This window comes from Urocampus carinirostris, chromosome 6, assembly GCF_059441175.1.
Source record: "Urocampus carinirostris isolate Australia breed hairy pipefish chromosome 6, RoL_Ucar_1.0, whole genome shotgun sequence".
In the NCBI taxonomy this organism is placed as follows: domain Eukaryota; kingdom Metazoa; phylum Chordata; class Actinopteri; order Syngnathiformes; family Syngnathidae; genus Urocampus; species Urocampus carinirostris.
The window spans coordinates 1443171-1470589 of NC_142354.1; the positions used below are offsets into that span (position 1 = coordinate 1443171).

The 27419-nt window shown below is 40.5% G+C and overlaps 1 protein-coding gene across 1 annotated transcript in view; it reads right to left on the reverse strand.

Moving 5' to 3' along the window:
• The window catches only part of rnf123 (ring finger protein 123), an 89492-nt gene extending 75584 nt beyond the window's left edge, over positions 1-13908 (reverse strand). The window contains exons 1-6 of the mRNA XM_088337411.1: positions 13744-13908; positions 9008-9125; positions 4442-4523; positions 4204-4283; positions 478-575; positions 362-416 (exon numbers count right to left, since the gene is read on the reverse strand). Coding sequence (XP_088193537.1) covers positions 362-416; positions 478-575; positions 4204-4283; positions 4442-4523; positions 9008-9092 — 400 coding nt within the window. The 5' untranslated portion in view covers positions 9093-9125; positions 13744-13908. The remainder of the gene's footprint in view (positions 1-361; positions 417-477; positions 576-4203; positions 4284-4441; positions 4524-9007; positions 9126-13743) is intronic.
• Positions 13909-27419: the final 13511 nt, after the last annotated feature.

The following is a 27419-nucleotide window of genomic DNA, read 5'->3' on the forward strand; positions in this document are numbered from 1 at the left end:
TTGTTTACCTTTTTGTTATTTCAGATATTCTACTAATAATGGTAGTCTATGAAGAACTTTGAGACTTTTTGTGAATAAGGGCTATACCAATAAACGTGACTTGACCGAAAATGCATGTGTGTGACTCAGTATGGCTGACCAGTGACTGATGAGATATGCACCACTGTATTCCGTTCCTTATCCAGAAGAACCTCATGCCTAGTGTCTGAGGGTGGTGATGAAAGACAAATTTTACATCATTGATGACACAAAGTTTGTTACAAAGATACTTTTGGTCATAAATAATGGGATAAGTTTTAAATGTTAACACAGGGATTCGATTGGTGTTTCAGACAAATTAAGTTGAAAAGGTTTGCCTAACCTTCGAAAACGCAGGTGGTGGCCCGGATGGAGCTGAAATTGCTATGGCCGATCACCTGAAGAAAGAGCTCAAGGTCTATGCAGCCAAATGTGTAGCTGGTTTGAAGAAAAACCTACCCCAAGCAGGTCATCATCCACAAAAAGAAGACCCTCAAAGCCACCGGTATGGTCCAAAACCACAGGTTGAGGACCTAAGCGACCATCAACCTCAGCATCTGTGTCACAAGGATGACAATGTTGACTGACATTTTGTATAATGGACCAGTGTTACTTTTGATACCAATAAGACAATTAGCCACTTCTACTATAAATATGCCAGGCTCGCACCTTACGTTGCTGATGCGGCATGATGCCTGAAGACTTTCCCTCGCCAAAACAACAAGTTTCTCCTCCCAGGAGCTCCTTCTTCAATTCCCCCCTTTTCTAAGTTCACCTGCCACTCCAACCACCTTCTTCAGTTCCCTCTTCGTCCCAAATCATTTGCCTAAGCAATCTTTTTTAATGGTACTCTTAAATCAGGGCTCATCACTCTACTGAGACAGCCCTGGCAGTGGACTCCGGCGCTTTATCACTGTTGCTCCTGCTGGACCTTAGTGCTGCCTTGGACACTGTGGACCATAATATCTTACTAGACCGGTTGGAAAATGGTTTCTCAGGAACGGTCCTCTTATGGTTCAGATCCTACCTCTCAGATAGGACACATTGTGTTAAATATGGTGAAATGACATCTGAGCCATTTAGTGTTACCTGTGGTGTTCCGCAGGTTTCAGTACTTGGCCCGCTTCTTTTCAGCATATTATTCGCAAGTATAATATCAGTTTCCATTGCCACGCAGCTGACACTCAACTATATTTTCCGATGGAGGAATCTGCCTCACTAAACTGGAAATTTGGAGGCCTGCCTCGCCGGGATAAAAAGATGGATGTCACTCAACTTCTTGTGCCTCAACTCTGAAAAGACCGGAATGTAAATTATTGGTCCATCTAAATGTCGTGACATATTCTTAAAAACTGCTCTGAACATTGACAAATGTAATATCACCCAGAGTGATTCAGTCAAAAATTTAGGCGTCACATTTGACCCGAATCTGTCCTTCCAAACACACGTTAAAAATATTACTAGAACCGCTTTTTTTCCATTTTTGCAGTATTGTTAAAACTCGCGCTAGGCTGTCCCAGTCTGATGCGGAGATTATCATTCATGCGTTTTTTACCTCCAGTCTAGATTACTGTAATGTATTACTCTCCGGTCTCTTGAAGTCCAAAATCAAGCCTGCAGCTGGTACAAAATGCTGCAGAGAGGCTTTTAACCAAGACAAGAAAGTTTGGTCACATTACCCTGATTTTAGCTAACCTGCATTGGTTCCCTGTTAGCTTAAGATGTGATTTTAAGGTTCTGTTGGTAGTACACAAAATCATGCATATCTTCCAGATGTAATTTCCCCCGATGTTCCGGTCCGGGGCCTTCGCTCTGAAAATGCTGGTCTACTAGAGATCCCAAGAGCCAAGAAGAGAACAGCAACGTTAGAGAGCGTTCTCCATTCGGGCCCCGGTGTTGTAGAATGCTCTGCCCTCTGAGATTCGATCTACAACCTCAGTGGAACTGTTTGAATCTAGATTTAAAACACACTTCTACTCTCAAGCTTATGAATGACCAACAGGTTTATTTCATATTGACAATATCTGTGTATTATTTTTTATTGCAACATCCATTGCAACCTGGTCATCCTGGAAGGGGGATTATCTCATGTGCGGTTCCTTCTCACGGTTTCTTAATTTTCCTCATGTTGAGGTGTTTGAGTTTCTCCTTGCCCTCATGTAGGTTTTAGATCAGGGGATGGTGTAATAATAACCTGTGGTTTGCAATAACCTGGTCTGTGCAGCCCTTTGAGACTCCTTGTGATTAAGGGCTATACAAATAAACATGACTTGGCTTGGCTTGACAAGGGAAATGAATGTATATCTGATGATGAATCAGACTTTGAAGGACAATAAATCAATACATAGTAAATTTCATATACGTTGTTAATAAATAATTTTATCTTTGCCACGCATATTCAACAACGCTTGACACTTACAATGCTAAGTTTGACAGACCAATTTTTAACCCCTTAACGTTCCTGTAAAATGTGTCTATAATCCCAATCCAAGACGTACCGAAAGTAAATTGAATGCTATTCTTAAAACATTCTGAGAATATGGATGGTTTTGGTCTGTTTTGAAAGGTAAAACTCTGGAGGTTGTTGTCCCAAACTCAAATAATCCCTCGCAAGTTCTTCTAACATTGAGTAATCGGAGAAATAGAAGGTTTTTATTCTTGCCTGAATTATTTTTTTTTTCTTGGCTGAAAAACATGTGAGACAATAGCTTGAAGCCTTACCTGGTACCTTGTCAAATGTAATCACAACATTTTACACATTTTTCTAAGGGTAGGTTTAAGAGTTTCCAAAATGGCCTTTTGGAGATTACCTGTTTACAACACTAAAACCTTGAAAATATGTATTTTACTTTGGCCAATTCTTTAGGCATTGTGAAAGAGTTGTCAATGTTTGACTTCTCTCAGAAGTCAAATAAATCATCACACGTTAAAATTGTTCCCAGGTTGCATATATACGCATGTTTTTTTATGGCTCTGATTTGAAAACACCCCTAGAAAATGGCATACATTTATTTTAATAATTTTATTGGCTAAACATTGAGTCAATCATCATTTGAATCGGTTATTCGAAAGATATTCGAAGCTAAAAAGGCGATCCAAGTTTTCTCAATACAGGCCCTTATAGGCTAATGCTGGCTGTGGACCGTAAAAGAAAACTTGGTTTGGTGTCAAACAAAATGACAGAGGCTAACGGCTATATTGGAATATTGGAAATTGATTTACAAGTCTGTTTATTGGTAAACGGAAGTTATGTGGCAAAACAAACTGATTACAACAAGGAAGTTCCAATGATGCAAAAAAGCTTTTTGTCTCTTTTTTTTTTTTTTTTTTTTTTTTAAATCTGTCCGTATTGTTGTGTGTTTTAGAGTACCGGTAAATATTTTACAACGTTTTTCTCGGGACTGTCTTGGATGTAACAAAGCCATTTTTGCAGACATGCATCTCATTTGTTGACAGCCAGGGGATGTAATTGATAAGGCAGCTTCGTAGTTTTTGGGTATCGTACTTCAGACTGAGCATGATGTTTCGGTGAGTAAATTTTGAATTGGTAAGCATATTTCTAATCCCAAAAGTTTAAGCTTTCCAATGATATGTGATCAACAGGTCGTCAGAACGTTACGGGGTTATTTAAAAATAAAGGGTGTGTGATACACACAAGTGGGCATTACAGGCAAATAAATACAGTACAATTTATATTCAAACGCACAAAAAACATTTGTACTTCAGTACCAAAAAAAAACAACACTTTTAAAACAAAACTAGAATGTTGTTTAACACTCACAAAAATGCTTAATTTTTAGCCACATATCAACTAAAATATAACTAAAATTGGGTGAATGTAGCCAGTGTCCTACTTCTCTCACAGGAAAAAAGAGGTGCTGATGCATGCTTTTGTATCGTCTTGTTTATATTATTGTAATGTCCTGCTGCCCAGCCTTCCCAAAAAGAACATAGCCAGCTTGCAGCTACTACCAAGTTTCAGCAGCACATGTGCTTGCGGTGCCCGGGGGGAGGGATCACAATGCACCAGTTTTAAAATCACTTCATTTGCTCCCCGTGCGTTTCAGGATACATTTTAAGGTGCTTTTACAACTTTTAAATGTCTTAACGGTCTTAGGCTGTCTTATCTGTGTGATTTGCAAGTAGCTTATTATAAACCACAAAGAGGGTGAAAAGCAGGCATACCTCGTGTGTCATTAGAGGTCACTTCTTCAGACAGCAATGTTTCCAGGTGAGCGTCCAGATCTTGGAAGGTCAAAGGCTTCCTGCAACGCAGCCAAGCCAGCCAGCACAACAGCCACAACCGTTCAAGCATAAAAGGGTTTAAAAACGATAACAAATGTTACCACCTTTTGGCTTCTTATTATGAAATGCCTACAAAAGACTCAAAACACAAGGACGGACAAACAAGCTAGCAAGACACCTGAGGGACGCTGGTGTTGTCTGATTGGCGGAAGGGAAGACGTGTCTCAAGTAGTCATTAAGCAGCCTCTCTTTGACAACACCTGAGAAAACAAAACAGGGTTTTCGCTTTAACAACAACCACCAAAAAATAGAGGTGCCAGTAGTGCCTGGAGAAACTTCAAATTATTTAAAACTACCCTTGCACAAGAAGAAAAGATTGGGCGAGAGGGGGAATGAGGACATGGCATGGCTGTGGGCTGTGTTTAATTTGTTTTATGTGTATATTGACCTTTTGCGCGAAATCATCAAGTTGCATACCCCATGAGCGCCATGATGGATGGCAAAATCACCGGAGAGGATGGCAGTTGAGTTAAAAGAAATATAAATAATCAGGACAGAACAATATAACCATATAAGTTTTTATGATGGTGATTCCTTGTTAGTGGTGGGCTGTGCAAACAGGCAAGATTCTACGCCCAATTCGGCATTTTATTGAATCCCTCTTGATGAATCCAATTAGATAAAGTACTGGAAAAAGTAGTGGCATAGCAACTGAATGATTTTATGTCTGAAAATAATCTTTTTGAATTCACGCAGTCAGGATTCAGGGCTTATCACTCTACTGAAACAGCCAATATTAAAGTAACAAACAATCTTCTCCTTGCAATGGACTCTGTTGCTTCATCACTGTTGCTGCTGGACTTCAATGCTGCCTTGGACACTCTGGACCATTATATCTTACTAGATTGACTGGATAAATGGATTGGTTCTCTCAGATGATGATATGACCACTGAGCCTTTTAGTGTTACCTGTGGTATTTTTCAGGACTCAGTACTTGGTCCCCTTCTTTTCAAAATTTATATGCTTCTGTTAGGTGATATTATCTGAAAGTATAATATCAGTTTCCATTACTATGCCGATAACACTCAACTACAGAGAAGGAAATAAGTATTTGATCACAATGCTATTTTGCCATTTCTTCCACTTAGAAATCATGGAGGGGTCTGAAATTTTCATCGTAGGTGCATGTCCACTGTGAGAGAGATAGACTAAAAAGAAAAATCCGGAAATCACAATGCATTATTTTTTTAACAATTTATTTGTGTGATATAGATGCAAATAAGTATTTGAACACCTGTGTATCATCTAGAATTCTGCCCATTAGAAGACCATCTGCACTTTATGTATCATCCTGAATCAGATGCACCCGTTTGAGGTAGTTAGCTGCATAAAGACACCTGTCCACCCCATACAATCAGTGAGACTTTAACTTGTAACATGGCGAAGACCAAAGAACTCTCCAAAGACACCAAAGAATTGTACACTTCCACAGAACAATTGCCAAGCAGCTAGGTGATAAAAGGTCCACTGTTTGAGCAATCATTAGAAAATGGAATAAGCTAAACATGATGGTCAATCTCAATCTGAGGGGAGCCCAATGCAAATATCAAATCGTGGAGTCTCAATGATTCTAAGAAGGGTGAGGAATCAGCCCAGAACAACACGACAGGAGTTGGTCAATGACCTAAAAAGAAATGGGACCACCGTTTCCAAGGTTACTATAGGGAATACACTAAGACGTAATGATTTAAAATCATGCATGGCATGAAAGGATTCCCTGCTTAAACCAGGACATGTCTTAAGTTTGCATATGACCATTTGGATGACACCCAAGAGTCATGGAAGAAAGTTTTGGGGTCAGATGAGACCAAAACAGAACTTTTTGGTCATAATTCCACTAAACGTGTTTGGAGGAAGAAGAATGAAGAGTACAATGCGAAGAACACCATCCTTACTCAGATGCATGGGGGTGGTAGCATTATGCTTTGGGGGCGTTTTTCTGCACATGGGACAGGACAAGTGCACTGCATTAAAGAGAGGATGACTGGGGCCATATATTGTAAGATTTTGGGAAACAACCTCCTTCCCCGAGTCAAAGCATTGAAGATTGGTCGTGGCTGGGTCTTCCAACACGACAACAAACTAAAGGACACAGCCAGGAAAACAAAGGAGTGGCTCCCTAAGAAGCATATCAAGGTTCTAGCATGGTCCACCCAGTCTCCAGATCTGAACCCAATCGAAACTCTTTGGAGGGAGCTCAAACTTCGTGTTTCTTAGCGACGGCCCAGAAATCTGACTGATCTAGAGAAAATCTGTGTGGAGGAGTGTGTGCAAACCTGGTGAAAGACTACAGGAAACGTTTGACCTCTGTAATAACAAACAAAGGCTACTGTACCAAATATTAACATTCATTTTCTCAGGTGTTCAAATAATTGAGTTTTTCCTTGGCGTCATGTAGGTTTCAAATCAGTGGATGGTGTGATAATAGTCTGTAGTCTAAACAGCCCTTTCAGGCTTCTTGTGATTAAAGGCTATACAAATAAACATGACTTGTTAATCTCTAATTGTATCATTATACAGCAAGAATAAAAAACAAACACACACAAAAATCACCAAAGTATTTCTTTGATTTAAAATCAACGTAAAATTACGTGAAAAATTGTTTTTAACAAACACATACATTTGTGGTATTTAAATCCTCTTAAAAGGGAAACTTTAATATTTGACCACTTGATGTCACTGTAATGTGTAGTTCAACCAGGTGTATAGCATAATAATAATAATAATAATAATTTCCTTGTATTGTCATTCTGTGTAACAATGTACACAGAACGAAATGTCGATCGCACCTGACCCGTTGTAGCGAGCCGATGCAGCCGCAGCCAACAGAGGGCGCCGCCGACCACTTTTTAAGTCTTAGGAATGACTCGGCCGGGGCGCGAACCACCGACCTCCCAGTCTCAAAGCGGGCGCCTTACCATCTAGGCTACTGAGCTGGATTTGTATGTATTTCTGTTTATTGTTAGGTTATTTGACACTGGGAATTTAAATGTTGATATGTGTCACTGGGTTTTCAGATTTGTAATGATTTCTTGTTCCAAAAGCTCATGTCCCATAAACAACAAATATGCCTTTTTTTTTTTGCACTTTATAAAAAAAAGATATATTTGCAGGTGTATAACATACATTTGTATGTATTTTTGTTTGTTATTTTACAAACACTGATTTTCAAAAATTGTTTAATATTGTAGAACAGGGGTCAGCAACCTTTTCGGTGTGGAGTGCCACTTTTAAATTTCCTTGTGAATCGGTCTGCCACACCAAGATTAATGCCTCACACATTTTTTTAATATCCAATGGAGCTGTCATTTTACACCAGTGCAAATATACCGGTGTTTCCGTGGCTGGTTTAAAACACGGATCAATCCTCCTCTGCTAGACGCCGCGCAGGCACGCACTCACAAACGGAGCGAAAGACGAGGGGCGCAACCGTAAAGCCTCTAAACAACACGGCGCGTAACTGAAAAGGTCTAAATTTCAGGTAAAAAATGCGCATTTTTACCGCCCCAAAAAAAGAAATCATTATTTTGCCGCACGCTTGCGTGCCACTGGCCTACCCTTTGCGTGCCACTGCCCTGCACGCGCGTCATAGGTTGCTGACCCCTGTTGTAGAACATTCTTTTTTGTACACTATTTTCGTATTTATCCACAAAAATTGTAATATTTGAATAAAGAGGAGTAAACGTTTTTTATCCGATTCCTAGATGAATAGAAAAAAATATTGTCAGATTAATAGCTTCTTAAAATATATTTGTTAGTTTCAGCCCTACTATACAGTAATCCCTCGGTTATCACGGTTAATGGGGACCGAGACCACCCCGCGAAAACTGAAAATCTGCGAAATAGCGGCACCCCTACAAAAATGCTTCCAAAAAACGCATACAGGTATACAGTATACCCCCCGCCATTAAACCGAAGTGATCGCTGGCATGATGGCAAGGAGTTATTGGGTGACTCATCCAGAACTCTTCACACTGGAACTGAATGTACCAAAACATGACACAAGTGTAGCCATGTCTTACATAATCAATTTACACGGAATAGGACTGCGGCGAAACCACTACGAACCATTCAGTATGATTGTATTAACCGCTGTCAACCACATGCAGCCATCACTTGATAAAACTAACAATTACATATTGAAAATAAAAACAGTGAAAATGTGATATTTGATGAGTGTTTGTGAAGCGTTTTGGGAAACAGGAGTTAAAAAAATGGTCTGTGCTCATTTTAATGAAAGTGAAAGAGCTACCTTCTGACAATAACAACATACTTTAGCTAGCGGCATCGAACGGCTTTTACAACAAATACACGAAACCACACACAATTAGCCGTGTTTAGGTATTACAAACAACCGCTAGCTTTTGGTATAATAAAGTGAGGTGGTAACTCACCATGACTAAGCATTGTGTCAGGGCCTCCCCCTCCCCTTCACAATAAGAGTGTCCACACCGTGTCCTCAGTTGACATAAGCTCGCGCTCAATGGCGTCAAGTCAATAAATGCTTTTATTGAGAAGGTAAGGTATATTTTTTAGACCCACGAAGGTCTGAACCGGCAAAAGTGGAACCGTGAACTAGCGAGGTTCCACTGTACATCTCTTTATCTTTTTGTGTGTCTGTCTACCCAAGAAAAGGGAGAACGGCTTTAGATATGACCAACAACTGCAGGTGAAAAGTGTTACCAGTGGACTTGGGTTTTTCTGTTTCAGAAGTCAGCCTGTAGTTGCGGCGGCTCAAGGCTGTGCCTCCGCTGCTTTTAAAGCTCATTTTGCCTGCTGGGAATACGGCCACACCAAAACTCTGCAGACACACAACAGCAACAAAAGAAAATTCACCTTTCGATTTACTCCAATGGCTGCAGGTCAAGACACACAACACTGCCAAATAACTACACATCAAGAAGAAAGTAAATCAAATAACTAATTCAATAACCTCAGCCGTGCCCGTTTGATTAAAGGTCTTTGGGAATATTGCACAAAAGGGGAAGAAAGAAAAGGGTAATTAAATATGCGCACTTAGTCTAGTCTGGCTGGCGCATCGTTGCTTAATCCAGTGCTTCTCAATTATTTTCTGCCACGCCCCCTCTCAGTAGAAGAATTTCTCTAGTTCCCCGAGCCCATTTTTGGGTCTACACTTCATACTCAATGCTTATACTCTGTGCTTAATGCACTGCGCAGAGACTAAACGTAAACAAAACACTGCCACTGAGAACGCCACTGCCCCCTAGTCTAGTGGGGGTGCAATTGCACTTTATTCTGGGAATGTTAAAAAAGAGAAAGTTCCCTGAAGTAAAATGTGCCCATGGCCCCCTTGACGGAGCCTCGCGCCCCAACAGGAGGGCCCACCCCACTATTTGAGACCCACTGGCTTAATCTGTTGCACGTTCTTCGAGCCAGGATGAAAAAGCGCGACAGTGTAAAGCCAGCTGTTGATATTTGGGATAAATGCATGTTCACGGCATCTTCAAATTTAGCAACAAAATTGATCGGAGAATCACTGATCGGAAAATGGGAAGGTGTCACCCATCGGCTTAAAAGGCTCCTGAACAACAGGTCCTTTTGAGTTTTATGAATATGTGAAAAGACTTATGAGGGGAAAAAAATTACACAACCACTGTAAAGAGAAACAGCTTGGCAAAAGCAGACCGACTAAATGAAACTTTTCTATTTGAAGCAGTGCATTCAGAGCCTCAGTGGTCGAAATTTTACTTCTCTGCCGGAGGCTCTGGTTTGATTCCCGTCCAATCCACCACAAAAAATGTTTCGCCTGTTTATCCTAAGATTTTTTTAATATTATTTTTATTTCATTACTTGTTTATCCTGGAATGCCACGTCTAAATCTCTTTGTAAAAAATATTCTCTGTGATGTTATCGACAAAATGAACAATTCTAATATTTACCCATTTAATGTTTTTTTTCTTTGTTTTATTTTATTGATCATTCATAAAGGACAAATGTATCTCAGCTGAATGTTAATGTTAGTGAGTATTGAATGCAACAATGATCAGACTAGCTTGATTGTTGTGTGTGTTAAAGTTATGTGTGCATCATTATTTAATAAGCTTTTTCTTCTGCATGTGTATGTGTTTGTGTGTGCATACTCTATTAGAAAAAGATTAGTAAAAACTAGACATGGCATAGCAATAGTGTTTCTACAAACCAATTAGTGTAATGTGATGTTCTCAAATGGGAAGTGACACTCCTGAACAGTGTTGAATGGTCCTAAATCACTTTATGTCAGGGGTGTCCAAATTTTTCAGAAAGCGGGCCAGATATAGTAAGTTGAAAATGTGTGAGGGCCGACTATTCAGCCAAGCATTCTTTGAACATTCTTTAAAAAAAATTCACCCTCTGTGAAAGGCGGTCAGCATCGCCGCCTCGTAGCTCGCTTTTGTAGCATTTTCATTTGACTCGTGGGTCTTGCGAAAAAACGCTGCTGTGCTGCTATCTTTTCACAGAATTTGTTTCCAGTTAACATTTTGTCGTAAGCGTGTTTTGTCTCACAATGCCTCTTGATGTTAGTTTTTTAAAACAGCCAAGGTCTCTGCAAATTAGGCAGACGCAGTTGTTTACTATTTTGGTGGAAAAAAATACTCCAATTTCCACTTGTCCTGGAAGCGGCACCCCTCACAGTCAACTTTCCTTTATTTAATTTACAGTTACTATGTCGGAAATGGGGTGAGCTAACATTCTCACAGAAAGCCAAGGGCGAGGTGGCAAAAGGGCTACTGCCGTCATCTGATGAAATGGGGATTTATTTATGTTTTGTACAAATGTATCTTATACTGCGGTCTAGGGCTGCACGATTAACCAAAATCTAATGGACATAGCGAAGTGACGTAGTGCGAATGTGTAATCGTATGCCATCTTGTTTTTTTTTCAAGGATTTATAGACTGCAACCCTAAAAACGCTCCCCAGCAGAGGGCACTTTCACTTGAGTGTAGCCCCTTAACAATCCTGTAAAATTCACATAAAATCTCAATCCAAGACGTACCCAAAGTAAATTAAATGCTGTTGTCAAACCGTTTTGAGAATTTGGACGGTTTCTGGTCTCTTTTAAAAGGAAACATTCTCAAGTTTTGTCCCCAACTGAAATCATCACTGCAAGTGCTACTAACATTTAGCCATCTAGGTCAGAACACACAGAAATAGTACATTTTTATTCTGACACAAATTTTTTTTTTTTTTTGCAATCACGTGCAAGATGAGTTTAGCATGGGCATTTTAGCTGGAAAACAGCTGGGACAACACCTGAAGCCTTACCTGGTCCCAGGTCAAAGTTCATCACCATTTGAAAAACTAAACATTAGTATTTTATACATTTTCTAAGGATACGCGACATCATTCAGACACCTCTTTGCTTATGACAGCTCGCAGACGGGTTAAAGCATGTCACTAGTATCCACCCTTGACTGTATAAGTGGGATTAAAAAATGGCCCTATGGGTTGTCATTATTCAAAAATTTAGAAAATAAACAGTTGTAGTATTTTCATATTTCAGGTATTCCCTATTAAACATGTTTATTACCTGATGCTATCAGTAATTCTATTTCCCCCCACTAATTACCAACTTCACTCATGAATAAATGTATGCACTGGTAGGTCATCTTAGGGTTAAGTACATACCAAAAAAAAACTAGAACAGAAAATTCTTTTAAAATCGAATCGAAATTTCAATACTGGTCTGAAAAATTGCAATTAGGTTTTTTTCCCCAAAATCGTGCACTGCAGTCCACATTACTGGCAGGCCACATATGATCAATTTTATGACAGAGGCCACTGACCAGTAAAAACTGGATCACAGGCCGTAACTGGCTCCTAGGCCGGACTTTGGACATACCTGCTTTAGGTGGAATGAAACAAAAAAAATTAACCCGCCAGACACCAGTACTCGCAAAGCTCTAAAACTTAAATCGCCCCTGGTGTCAACCACCTCAGTAATGCTTGTTTGTAAAATATCAAGGTAGTTTCCTTGTTTTCCTTTAAAGCTAAGTGTCTAATATTTGACCACTTGATTGCACTGTTTTTTCTGATGCGATCAAAAACCAGTGCCACAGAGCACAGCATAGCAAGAAGATATCAGACAAAAATGGCGGCGACCTAAGTAGGTAGGTATTCCACTACAGTTTCATTTTGAGCTTCTAAAATCCTCTAAAAAATCTGAAGAGTCATCTCTGTTTTTGTCAGCGGCTGTGATATAATTTTTGTAGGCAACGACTTGCATTTTTCCACATTCGGCACGTTCACTATTTAGTGTAGATCCCTCCAATAGATTTTGGGGGGAGTTTTACTTCACTTTCCTGTCCTACTTTCATGTTGGAACATTATGTAGTTGTCTGTTTTTATGCATGATCATGATCACTGCATCCTTGTTCTTTCTTGTTTTGTTTAGTTAAAACTATTTAGTATTCCCACATATCCCAACTTGTCCCTCCAAAATTCACACACTAATGTTTAAAATCAATGATAGCCCCGCAGTATGATTCTCAAGCTACTTCCGAATTTGTACCATAGCAGAGCCTACATATCAGACTATAAATTCCAGCAAATTAGCTGATTCGAAAAATCATTTTACTGGAATCTACCATAAAATCTAGGACTGCAAGCTGCTACTTTTATGCAACTAATAGTGATTTTAATAGTTGGGAAGAAATCTACAGGTTTAATAGCGTTTTCCATTCAGGCCCTGGTGCTGTGGAATGCTCTGCCTTCTGAGATGTGACCCGCAACCTTAGTGGAAGTGTTTAAATGGAGGCTAGAACCCACTTATATTCTATGACCTCATACTCTTATCTTCTTGTGCTTGAGGGAGAAGGATTTTGAGTTTTTCCTTGCCCTCATGTAGGTTCAGATCAGGGGATGTTGTAATGGTAGTCTGTGCGGCCCTTTAAGAATTTTGTGATTAAGGGCTATACAATGACTATGTAAAAAAATAAATTTCTCGACCTGCGATTTTTTTTAACTAAAAAATACCATTGGTATGATAGTTCATTTAATTTTGCCTAGTATTCAAATCAATGTCGTGTTTTTTTGCTGAATGAAAGTTTTTTTCCACTGGGAGGCACTGTATATTAGACACTGTCCCTTTAAGAGCCCCTGCGAACCAGATATCAAGGCAAGGAAGACCGTTTAAGAACGTGATGTTACCTAAATAGAATGAAAACGTCAGAGTTGTCATGGAAGTTTGAGCGCTGTGTAGCCGTAAAGTGAACAATCTGTGTTGTTTTTTATTTTTTTTAAAAGTCTTAACTCACAAATGAACACCGAAATCTGCCAAAAAAAAATCATGATAAGGTCAAAGTTGATAGGCAGGCAAGTGTTAAAATCCTAGCAGCCTGTGGGCCTGACTAGCAAGCATGAATAGCTGTGAAGCTAACTGACGAAACACTCCCCGAATAAAGTGAAAATAAAAATCGACCTCTTTTGTCCCACTTCAGCTTTAGATTCGCTTGTCTTCACCTCTTGACGGCTCCGTGTTTCGAGTGCACAATGAAGAATCTATACCTACTTGATCGCTTTCACGTCTTCCGTTATGATCACAACACAAGTGGTTAGTCACGCCCACCTATGGGATGCCGCCAGGGCCACAATTCAGGATTGGCTATCACACTTGCAATTGAAATGCTCTCTTTTAAAAGGATGAAGGGAATCATAATGGGCAATGCTTACAAACGTTAGGGATATCGGGTACCGTTGTAACACATGGACAATTGTTGCACGGGGACAGTTGTAACAGGCAAAGTTATACCATTTGTAAGAGAGTTTTGCCGTGGAATGCTCTGCCCTCTGAGATTCGATCTGAAACCTCAGTGAAACTGTTTAAATCTAGGCTTAAAACACACTTATATTCTATCTATCTATCTATCTATCTATCTATCTATCTATCTATCTATCTATCTATCTATCTATCTATCTATCTATCTATCTATCTATCTATCTATCTATCTATCTATCTATCCATCCATCCATCCATCCATCCATCCATCCATCCATCCATCCATTCATCCATCCATCCATCCATCCATCCATCTATCTATCTATCTATCTATCTATCTATCTATCTATCTATCTATCTATCTATCTATCTATCTATCTATCTATCTATCTATCTATCTATCTATCTATCTATCTTTGTCAGATCCCTCAATCCCTAGTTTATGAATTACCTATATTCCATGTTGACAATGTCTGTGTATTGTTAATGCTACATCCATTACAACCTGGGCATCCTTCTTATTTATTTATTTATTTATTTATTATAATTTATTTAATTTAATTATTATACTTTAATTATTTTTATTTTTTTCATTGTTTGGTAATGCAACATCCATCTAATGGTCATCCTGGAGGGGCGATTACCTCATGTGCGGTCCCTTCTCAAGGTTTCTTCATTTTCCTCATCTTGAGTTTTTCCTTGCCCTCGTGTAGGTTTTAGATCAGATGGAGTAATAATAGTCTGCAGTTTGCAATAGACATGACCACTTTCTGGTGTCCCATTTCATCTGGAGGGACCAAAGCATGACCAATTTAGGTGCCGAGGTGCCAAACTTCGTGTTTGGGCATTTGGGTTGGCCATGGTCCAAAACTTTTTGTGTGTGTTTTTGCTATTTTTTTTCCCTTTTATTATTGCTGTCGGTCACCACTCTTGAGGGATATGACCAAGGTAGGTAGGTAGGTAGGTAGGTAGGTAGGTAGGTAGGTAGGTAGGTAGGCAGGCAGGCAGGCAGGCAGGCAGGCAGGCAGGCAGGCAGGCAGGTAGGTAGGTAGGTAGGTAGGTAGGTAGACTTGAAGGCTACAGGAACAATACCCGAGGATAGCGATATATTAATAATATTTAAAACTGGTAGGTGGGTGGTTGGGTGGGTGGATGGAGGTAGAGAGAGAGAGAGAGAGAGAGAGAGAGAGAGAGAGAGAGAGAGAGAGAGAGAGAGAGAGAGAGAGAGAGAGAGAGAACTTTGTGAGACCTGGTTAAAACCAAATGAGTTTCTAGTGCTAAATGGGGCTTCTCCCCCTAACTTAGTGAGTTTGCACTTGGCACGATCGTGCAAAAAAAGGTTGCGTGTTGCTCTTATATCGGAAAGTATGTTGTAATTTACTCCCGGTACCTCTACTGTTTTTAAAACGTTTTAAGCACTTGTTATGAGGTCCCCAATGTCAACACCAATTTATTTAGTATCACCTACCTAGACCATATTCCAATTTTTGGGATGAATTTTCGGAACTGTTAACAGACTTAGAAACTTATGCGGACAATGTTGTAATTATTGGTGATTTTAATGTTCACATAAACTCCCCATCAAATTCACTTGCGGTTGCTTTTAATTCACTGATTGATACATTTGGTTTTAATCAAATAGTTGATGTGCCCACTCATGAAGATGGGAATACGCTAGACCTTGTAGTAGCCTCAAATGTTACAGTGTTACCATATCCTAATGCCATCTCTGATCACTATCTTGTTAAGTGTGAGGTGCTCTTTAATGTTTACTGTGACAAGGAAAATCTAGGCTTTAGTAGTCGCAATATCCGCCCTGCAATGGCATTAGCTTTAAAAGAACTATTACCTATGGTAACTGCGGCCTTCCCTTTGTACACTGGGTCTGTTGACTCACTTATTAACGACTTTAATACTGCTTTGGTTAATGTTCTTAATTCTGTGGCGCCCCTAAGGCATACATTTCGACATAAGAAGCATACGCCTTGGTTTACTGAAGAAACCAGGTCACTCAGACAAGATTGCAGGAAACTTGAATGAAAATGGCGCACTACAAAGCTGAAGGTCTTCCGACTGGCCTGGTGTGACAGCTTGCTGAAATATAAAGTAGCTCTTGCCTCAGCTAAAGCATCGTTTTTCTCTAAGATTATTGTTATACATAAAAATAATGGCGAAACTTACCAGACAACAACTTAACCCAAATAGTTCTACTTATTCTGTTAATGACTTTATGGAATTTTCTAATAAAAAGATTCAACTCATCAGAAATGAAATCTTAAATGAACGCTCTGCAACCTCGTCCTACCTGAAATATGCGGCTGCGTTAGGTAAGGACCGTGTCGGCGGTTGTTCAGAAACATTCTCCAGTTTCAATGATTTGTCCCTTGATAGTCTTACACAGATAGTCAGTAGGGCCAAATAAACTACTTGCCTGCTTGATCCATTTCCAACTTCACTGGTGAAGGATCTGTTTGTGATCTGAGGACCATCAGTTTTAAATATTATTAATATATCGCTATCCTCGGGTATTGTTCCTGTAGCCTTCAAGTCTATCTATCTATCTATCTATCTATCTATCTATCTATCTATCTATCTATCTATCTATCTATCTATCTATCTATCTATCTATCTATCTATCTATCTATCTATCTATCTATCTATCTATCTATCTATCTATCTATCTATCTATCTATCTATCTATCTACCTTGGTCATATCCCTCAAGAGGGGTGACCGACAGCAATAATAAAAGGGAAAAAAATAGCAAAAACACACACAAAATTTTTTGGACCATGGCCAACCCAATTGCCCAAACACCCAAACAAGTTAGGCACCTCGGCACCTAAGTTGGTCATGCTTTCGTCCCTCCAGATGAAATGGGACACCAGAAAGCGGCCATGTCACTCGGGTCAGGGTGACACAACACACTCTTTTGTTCAACAGCAGGGCCCGACAGCTTTCACTGGTTCACCCCTGCCGCATCATACGGGTGCCCAGCCCATCCTTAAGAACGCGTCCACAATCCCACTATCATTTCACAACACCTCTTCACTCCTTCCTATCACCAACAAGAGCTCTTGCTTCCATTATACAGTATTTAGACCTCTTTTCCTGCAGTGCACTCATAACACCATTTATCCACGTCAATCGCGGCCTTCCTCTTGGTCTTCCATTGACTTCAGTCTGCCGTCATTGATACTGTCGACTACAACATATTACTTGTTCGTCTGGAATGCATTGGTATCTCAGGAACTGTATTCTCATGGTTTAGGTCCAACCTGTCAGACAGGATGCAATGTGTTAATTATGGCAATCTGACCTCTAAACACTCTAATGTCCCCTGTGGCGTTCCGCAGGGCTCTGTACCACAAAAATAATATTAGTTTCCATTGCTATGCAGATGACACTAAACTTTATCTGCCACTGGAGACAACTGGGCAGTTAAGTTGTAGAAATCCGGAGGCTTGCCTTACTGAGATTCAAAGACGGATGTCACTTATTTTTTGCGCCTTAACCCAGAAAAAACTGAAATGTTGATTGTTGGCAACATTAGCGCAGGAGGTAGAGATCAAGAGGTCGCAGGTTGTATTGCCAGCTTCTCCGTGTTATATGTTGAAGTGTCCTTGGGCAAGACACTGAATCCCTAATGCCCGCGACAGCAGGTAGTTAGTTGCCTTGCATGGCTGACGCTGCTATCGGTTAGTTGGTGTGTAAAAGGGAAAAGTGTGAAGCACATTGTAAAGCGCTTTGGGAGGTCTTAATTGACTTGAAAAGTGCTACATAAATGCAGAGCATTCCATTCAGCATTGATCCAGCTAATATTTATGAGTTGTTTTCAAGCACTGCCCTGAACCTAGACAAATGTAATATCACACATAGTGACTTGGTAAAAAATCCAGGTGTTATATTTGATCCCAATCTGTCGTTTCAGTCACACGTGAAAAACATTACTAGAATAGGCTTCTTCCACCTCCGTAATATTGCGAAGATTCGTTCGATGCTGTCCCAATCAGATGCAGAGGTTCTAATCTTATAGCTTTTTTGAGACCCTTCCACACTTAAAATTATAGATGTGAATGAACACGAGGAAGATGAAGGAACTTGAGAAGGGACTGCACAATACACAAAGAGGTAAGTATTAGTTTCAGGAGCGAGCAGCAGCAAGTCAACTGCAGGAGAGAGAGTGGGAAAGGTGAGAGGAGAGAGAGTGGGAAAGGTGAGATGGCACAACATTCATTTGGACAGGTAACTTAAAATTAGTTTTACCTGGTTATATCAGTATCAGAAATTATTTTCCCCCCATTTTATTAATATTTTGTTTGTTTGTTTGTTTGTACATGATTCAATTGTTTGTTTGTTTGTACATGATTCAAATTGAATCTTTTCTTCCGGCGCCGTCACGAATGGCAGCCACTCCAGCAGCTCCCGTGTTATTTTCGATTGTTCTCGATTGTTCTCAGCTCAGGGATGCTGCTGGAAATGTGAATTTCCCTTCGGGGATGAACAAAGTATCTATCTATCTATCTATCTATCTATCTATCTATCTAATTCATGCGGTTTTTTTACTTCTCGGTTGGATTACTGTTATGTATTGCTTTCTAGTCTCCCGATTTCTAGCATCAAAAGTTTGCAGCTGCTTAAGAATGCGGCAGCGAGACTCTTGACTAAGACAAGACCCCTCGACGTCCAAGATAAGAGCAGCCACAACAAGGGGAACCAGGAATGATGGATGCTGGACCCGATGGAAGACTGCCCACCTTCTGGAACTGACGGTAGAGGGCGATAGGAGAGGGTGAAGTTGATCTGGGCAAAAAATAGTGACTATCGTGACTGTATGGGTTTCAGGCGCTTAGCCGAGCTGATGTACTCGAGGTTTTTGTGGTCCATCCAGACCAGGATTTGAACCATTGCCCCCTCTAGTCAGTGTCGCAATTCCTCCAAGGTGAGCTTCACAGCCAAAAGCTCCCGGTCCCCAATGTCTTAGTTGCCCTCTGAATGCGCAGGGATGGATCTGGTTGTCCTCAGTCGAGCTCTGGGACAGGACCACTCCATTTCCCACGTACGAGGTGTCCACCTCCACAATGAGCTGGCGGTCGGGGTCAGCCACCTGGAGGATTGGCGCCAAAGAGAAGTGGGCTTTGAGGGTGGAGAAGGCATGGTTAGCCGCTGGAGACCACCGGAATGCTGTTTTGGGGCTGGTGAGCGGCGTGAGGGGAGCCGCCACTGAACTGTAGTTCCGGTAATTGGCAAACCTGAGGAACTGCTGGAGCTTCTTTTTGGAGTCATGAATGGGCCAAGAGGTGACCGCCAACACCTTGGCTGGATGCATCTTGATGCTACCCTCAGTCACAATGTACCCCAGGAAGGACACAAGCTTGGCATGGAACTCACACTTCTCAACCTTGACGACGAGTAAGTTCTCCAGGAGACGGCGAAGAACCAGTTGGACGTACTGCGTATGTTCCTCCTGGGTCTTGGAAAAAATCAGGATGTCGTTGAGGTAAACAAAAACAAAGCGGTTCAGCATATCACGCAGCACATCATAAATTAGTCCTGGGAAGACGGCATGTTGGTAACATGAGTGTTGGTAAGGCTAAACGGCATAACCAGGTACTTGTGTATTACAGGGGTGTCAAACTCATTTAAGCTCAGGGGCCACACGGTAGATAAAGCACCCTCGATGGGGCCGTACTAGTAGATTAAAGAGAAAAAAAAGAAAGAAATAAAAAAATAAAAAAGAGAATAAGAGAAGAGAAAGAAAGAGAGAGCAAGTGTGAGAGAGCCAGTAAGAGAGATGGAGAGAAAGACAGAAAAGGGGGAAGAAAGAGATATAAGAAGAGGGAAAGCAAGAGAAAGATAAAGAGGCAGAAAGAGAGATAGACAAATAAGACAGAAAAAGAAAGAAATAGTGAGGGAGGTTAGAAAGGGAATAAAAAAAAAGACCAAAATAAATAAAGTGAAAGAAGGAGGGATCGAGAGAAATAAAGGGAAAGAAAGAAAGATCAAGAGAGAATGAAAAAGAAAGAATAAAAAAGAAATAAAGAATGGAAGAAATAAAGAAAAAAGGGAGAAAGAGAAAAATAGAGAAAAAGGAGAGACAGAGAAAGAGAATGAGAAAAATGAAAGAAAGCGCAAAAAGAGAACTAGAGAGAAAAAGAGAGAAAAAGAAAAAGAGAGAAAGAGTGATAGAAAGCGAGAAAGAAAATTTCTTTGTCTGTTTCTCTTTCCCTCTATTTCTCTCTGTCTTTTTGCCTTTTTTCCCTTTCTGTCTCTTTGTTTTTCATTACGTGTATGGCATCTTTCATTTGGGTGCTGTTGGTGTTGTTGCAAACATAAGTGCAGCATGAATCTCCTGTCATAGCACAAACCACTCCTTTTTCTGCAGTTATTAGGTCTAGTGCTAGTCTGTTTTGAAGTACCATAGTACGTAGGGCCGAAACTTCGTTATTTTGGAGGTGCTCGGTTTCAAGGGAGGCGTTAATAAAACTTTGGAATTTGTAGTCCAACGTTTCTAGACGTAACATGTTTTTAGCTACTATAACCTTTTGGTCCCATTAAGCGGTGTTTGAACTCCTTGGGTACATCAATTCCATCTACTGAATCATGAGCTATAAATTTGGCGGGGTAAATTCCTGTTTGGTATGGCTACGTGTTGTATGCGTCTTGTGGGTCAGGTTTGTGGGGTGCTTGGGTGTTAAGACATATGTATGGTCGGTTATCGTGACAGGGGTGCATCTTCCTGGAGCATTTACAGATATCGACAAATGTGCTTCCCACCCACACTAGACTCCATCACAATATAATTTTTCTTCATCTTCTCATCATCTAATGGTACTGTTTCATCACATCGTTGAATATCTAATTTTCTAAAATTAACTCCAGTGCCTTTGAAATGACTGAGAGCGGGGAATCACCATGCCTCACCCATGCTGTTTGTGCATGGAATCAAATGACGTGGTGAAATTGTAGTGAGTAAGCCAATGTGTGCTTCTCGAAGGTTTTTGGCCAGTGGTTGGTGATCTGCTGATATCTCTTCACCTTTTGTGGCCCGTACGATTCTTAATGCATCATTTCTAGCCATGGTTGAAGCATATACTGTACGCGTGGTTGAGAGACAGAAGTAGGCATGTAGGAGCATATAAAACAGGTGCTGCGATTCTTTTTCTTAGCAACTAATTTAGAATATCGATACCATGTGTTGGAGTCGAATGGGTGTTCATGTTCACCTTTTGGGAATACCCAATTTTCATAATGGTCGTCTTCCTTTGGTTCTGGTTGATTTTGTGTGTCCAAAACAAAGTATTTGGACACTTGGACTCTTGGGTGTGCTCCAACTTTGCCCACATCTAGACCCACACGTTCAGCATGGAAAACCCCATTTGGGGATGTCTAACACATTCTCAATAACCAATAAAGATCTTTTATTAAAAGACTGTGTAGAGAGAGTCCACTTCTTTAAATTTCTGGGTGTGCACATCTCCGACAACCTCTCCTGGTCTGCAAACACCAGAGCGGTGGTAGGGAAGACCCAGCAGCGACTGCATTTCTTAAGAGTGCTCAGGAAAAACCATCTAAAACAGCAGCTGCAGGTGTCCTTTTACAAAGTCATAGTGGAGAGCATTCTAACGTACTGCATTACGGTGTGGTACGCTGGGTGCACAGCAGCAGACAGGAAAACGCTCCAGAGGGTCATCAAAACAGCCCAGAAAATTGTCGGTTGCTCTCTGCCCAGTCTGGAGGACATTGCCTGCTCTCGCTACCTCAGCAGAGCAGAAAACATCATCAAGGACTTTTCTCACCCCGGCCACCACCTCTTCGACATGCTGCCTTCCGGCAAGCGCTACAGGTCACACAAAACAAAAACAAACAGACTCAGAGACAGTTTCTTCCCCAGAGCCATTACCACCCTGAACAGACACTGCACAAAAAACTGAAAAACTCTTGCAAAAACAATACCTCATACGAACGTAAATGGTACTCACGTCTATGTTTCTTGCACAATGTTGACTGCACTATGTTTACTGCTCGCCTTGCACAATGTTGACTATCTTTTTTTGCACTATGATGACTATTTTTTGCACTATGATGACTATTTTTGGACCAAATGCATATTGCACAAACCCTTACGATACCAAACTGCATGGAACATCCTACATGCTGACATTTCTTGTGTAAATTTTGTGTAAATTATAACTAAAACCTTATCCTCCTTGTTTTATAACCTTATCTTCTCTGTTCCTTTATCTTCTTGGGTTTTTTACCTCACTGTGAATGTGTGGACTGGAGTGTCATGCCCAATTTCGTTGTCACAATATGTCAACCCATTTTGTAACAATGACAATAAAGGTATATTCTATTCTATTTTATTCATTGCGGTACATTCCTCCTGCGTGCGCCTCCGCCGACTCGCCCCACTGATGGAGGTCTTGGAGTCGGATAGTGATGACAGATTGTTCACCCGTCGCTGGCAAACAGATGGTGAGTACCTCCTCCCCAGAAGCAGCTGGGGGGCACTCTCCCCTCTCACCTCGATACCATGGAACTTGCAATCCAAACGCTCCGTTGAGCAAGACAAACCCTAACAACGCTAGGATGATGAGGATCTTCATTCTTCCTTTCTTTGTTCAGTTTGTGACTGTGGTGGTAGTTCCTGGACCTTTTTGCACTGGGACTGGTGGATCCACGTGGACCTCTCATTAATCTTAAAGGCTGTTGGTGTGGCACCTGTGTGGGGAAAAAAAAACGGAGGCTTACAAGTTATTTGCCTAGTCCCTCTGATATTTTATTGTTCGATAAAGTCCATGTATTTTAATCCTGTTCAATCATCCATCATCCCTCCTGTTGAGACATAGGATCTCACATGGCTCAATTTTGCCATTGCTGGGAATAGGCCAAGGAAAACATGGCTTTTTTCCTCCAGGTTCTGCTAGGAATGATAAGGATCTGAACAGGATCAGGACCCAAAGGCGTGACGTTTCTCGCACAAGCCTTTTATTTTAAGGGAAATGGGGAGTCTTGCATGTTAGGCAGCAGTCTGGCGTGAAATAACAGTGTTCATTTTACCTCTAAAAAGTGATGGGTCCCGGGGACTCGCATGCTCAAAAATCTATGGGTCCCGACAGAGATCTTTGGGTCCCCAAAATTTAGTGTTATCGAGATTGAAATTGTTAATCGGCGACAAATATATAATATAAATCTAGATTTTAATTTAGTTTTAATCATCACACTTAATTGGTTATACAAAGCAGTTATCACTTCAGATTTTTCAGCTCACAAAAATATTGTACATTATACAAAATAATATTGCTGAAATATTAGTCTATATATTCATGCAGTTTTAATCACTTCAGATTTTTCAGTTCATATAGTCTTCGTGGTTTGCTGTCCCGCCACAGTTGTAATGCCTTCTCAAGGTCCAATTGTTTGGTAAGATGCACCGTCATAAGCTGGTGTTGTTGTGTTGCTGGGTGCACGCATCACAGAACATGTAGCCTCCATTATCATCCTCCTCATAGCGTAACCAGGAATATAATTTAGTCCATTTGGGCAGAATAGTACTTTTCTTGCTAGGAGTATTCTTTTGTTTATTTTCTTTCGTCGAATCGTTCGCTTCAACACACGTGTTTTCCTTGCCTGCACGATCTTCTGAAGAATTTCCCCGCCGTTTTTTCGTGCCAGAATTATTGCTGTTGTTACCACTTTCTGTATTATGTTTCGAATTATTACTGACACTGAAGAAATTACCAATTTCTTTTTTGATTTGCACCGAATACCAAATGTTTTTTCGGAGGCATACTTCTCTTTCACTCGACAACCGCCACAACAATGACGTAATCTCAAAGCAACGAGATCTCGACGCGTAACCAAAACAACAATGGCGGATCTGCCTGACGAAAAGTTTGGAGTGCGGTAAATCTTTGTTAATAAAAAAAGTAATCGGGGAATAATGACAATTTTGTGTCAAAAAAGTTGCTTCCCGGGGACGCACGTTGATTTGACATAATGCGTCCCCGCAAAAATTATGCGTCTCGGACGCAGGGACGCGGGCAAACGAGAACACTGAATAATAGGAAGCCAGAGGCCGACGAGATCGATACCAATTGCCCAAACAGATATCGCACGGAGGAGGTCGATACTGGACAGGACGGAACAGACAGGAATGAAATCAAAACAGGATATCGAAAATAAACAGGACAAACTAGATGGGAACAAAACTGGAAACCGATATTAAACAACAGGACGGACAGGATTGATGTAAAAACTGTATATTGAAATTAAACAGGACAAACTAGACAGGAACGAAACTGGAAACCAATATTAAACAACGGGACGGACAGGATTGATATCAAAACAGGATATCGAGATTAAACAGGACAAACTAGACAGGAACGAAACTGGAAACCAATATTAAACAGGACAAAATAAACGAGAACAATACCGGACAGGAAATACCAACAGGAAACAGGACCAAGTCAAAACCCACGTCTTCCGGGGCAGAGGTTTGTTGACGGACTGACAAAGGAAGAGTGAGAGCACTGAGCTTAAATAGACGGAAAGCCAATCTGTCCACGAGCCGCAACTGGCGCTACACGGGCGGGGCCAATTGGGCGCCATGGCAACCGTGACAGGATCTTCATTTTTTCTTTCTTCGGTCGGTTGGTGAAGGTGGTGGTAGTTCCTGGACTTTTTTGCACTGGGACTGGTGAATCCACGTGGACCTCTCGTAGATTTTACGGCTGTTGGTTGTTGTTGTTGTTGTTGAGTCACTCAAGGCGCCTAAGGATAATCCTCAGTAGCGCTAGACTCGCTTGTGGGAGGCTCCGTAGTTCTCCGAAGGAGAATCCCAGCTGGCGGTGGTATCGGGCAGACTGGAGTGCAGGGCACCGCAGCCAGAGATGCTCGGCCGATTCTTCATCCTCTATGTTTGTAGATCCTGCGAATAATGGCGAGCAGAGTTTGTGGGTCTAGCGGGGCGGTAGGTTGAGGGAGGGCCGAGTCTAATTTAGCCTGCTCGTCTGCAAGGTCGTTACCCGGGAGGTTGCAGAGACCCGGGACCCAAATAAACTTTTTCTCGCTGCTGTCAACAGTACAGATCATCCACCCTCCTGCGCCAACCTGGTTAATTTTGCCACATATGATGCAAAAAACCCTTTTGAAACGGAAAATTTGAGTTCATATTTTATTCAGGGGATTAACTCTGGTGGGGACTGAAATAGCTTGTTTGTTTCATGGCATATATCAGGGGCGCCCGACATGGTGCCCCCTAAGGACAGATGAGGGGCCTGCAAACCTATTCTGAAAATATCTCACTAGTGCTGCGTCATTGTGATTTTCTCGTAAAAAAAATTTTTTGGGGGGTTGATTGAGTCTATATCACCCTAGTTTTAATGATTAACCTGGTTATAACATAGTTGCGTCATGATAAGTTGATATTGTAGAAATTCAAATGAATAAATTCCAGTTCATAGGCTTAATGGACAAAAAAATCTATTCAATTATTAAGAATTATTTTTAAGCAATAATTTAGAGAATATACAAACAATCTATTTGTGTATTGAACAAATGTATTTATTCGTGTTTTTATTGATTCATTTAACAAGAAATACAACAAACTAGATTTTTTTTTAGCTAGCTATCTGGCAACCTTTTAAACTTTATGGCTAGCTATCTGGCTACCTTTTTATCTATTCAGCAAGCTATCTAGCTAGCTTTTAAATAAAATTGTATGCTAAAGTGACCATATTTTGATTTCCAAAAACGAGGATGCTTGGCCCAGACCTTGGGATACAGTACTTGAATTATACTTGAAGTTCACTCAATGATGCCTTTCACATTAATGTCTACAGTCAGCCTCCTCCATATGGACTGGAAATCCAGTTTTATAACAAAATGATAGCAATACAACCAAATACATGAATTTAAATTCTCAAATGTTTCTTAACAGACTATATTATTCCTAAAATAGAACAATAATAACGTATTAAAACTGGAATGAAATACTGATAAAAAATTCAGATTCAAATCTACTTTATTGTCATTCTAGTACACGTGTATACAGAACAAAAAATAATGCCTCCTCTGTATTAGCAGATCAACCTTGAACAAAATAATAGCTTGTCTTTTGGATTCTTACTGTAAAAATAATCTGAAATAATGTTCTAAATAAAACTTCTTCTGTAGAGTATCTATCTTTAAACAAAAAGCTCTTATCTCTTTTCAGTGAAATAATGTAAAACAAACAGTGGCCTCACAACAATACTAATTCAACAAACAAAAACTTAATTCAAGTCTTTATTTTTTTCCTCATCCCCGTTTTATTCTTCATCTTCCTTGTCTGCCCATCCATATTTTGCTGTAGAGTTGAGCTTTCCCAGCAGCTTTCAGTTGCTAAACAAATGAGTTTGAAAGTCTTTGGAAAAAGTGTCTTTGAAATTGTATTGCACAAAAAGAGTCCCCTTCAATGTCTCAACGGAAAGCTTTTTCCGTTCATTGCTCTACTGGCTCTGCATTAATGAAAAAAAAAACCCGTCTCAATATTGGCATTTGGCCTTCTTAAAATATTTTGTCCACTTCTGGTGCACCTGCAAGCCACTGAACTCCTCATCACTGTTGAACCTTTCAGTGAATTTCTTCAGATTGGTGACCTGGTCAAAACACTTCACCTCATCAATTGACACCCCTTTTCTCCAAGGTACCGGATGCAGGCCTCCACATAATTTCAATCTGGTGGCTCACTCAGATCTATCCACATGAATGTTTAGAACACTTCCATGGGAGTCATCCACTCCTCCAGATACTCCAGACATGCACGGTGCAGGCCTTGCATATCAGCACAGAATTGGTCACAGCCCTTACAGAGTCCATCGCTGCGCTTTTGTGCTATTAGTCCCTTAACTTTAAGAGACCAGAAATTGCTGCTCTTGCGTTCAAGAAGAATGGTGTGGATGTTGTTGAGAATTTCCTTCACCTTCATAATGGAGTTATTCTCCTTTTCCATTTTCTTGAATGTGGGTGTGGAACGCGGACATGAGTGAGTGCATGTGCCAGAGATAGATCTCACTGATTTCCAAAAAACTTCTTAAGATAGAAAGAATGCATTTTTTTTTGTCATTTCTCTCTCTTACGCTGTCTCTTTTGCTCCCCCCCTCTCTTCCTTCCATTCCCTTCTATATGTCTGGCTCCTATGAGAGTCTTATTTTCTACCATGTGGTTTGTCAACGCAAACTGATCGCTTTTTTTTTTTAGTTTTATTCATGCTACAAGAAACTTTGCTCATTTCTTCTTGGCACAAATTCGATTCCATATGCTATAATATTCGCACATTCCTGAAGTTGTTTTTTCAAACGAGGCATTTAAAAAAAAAGTCTGCAGTAGAAAGTG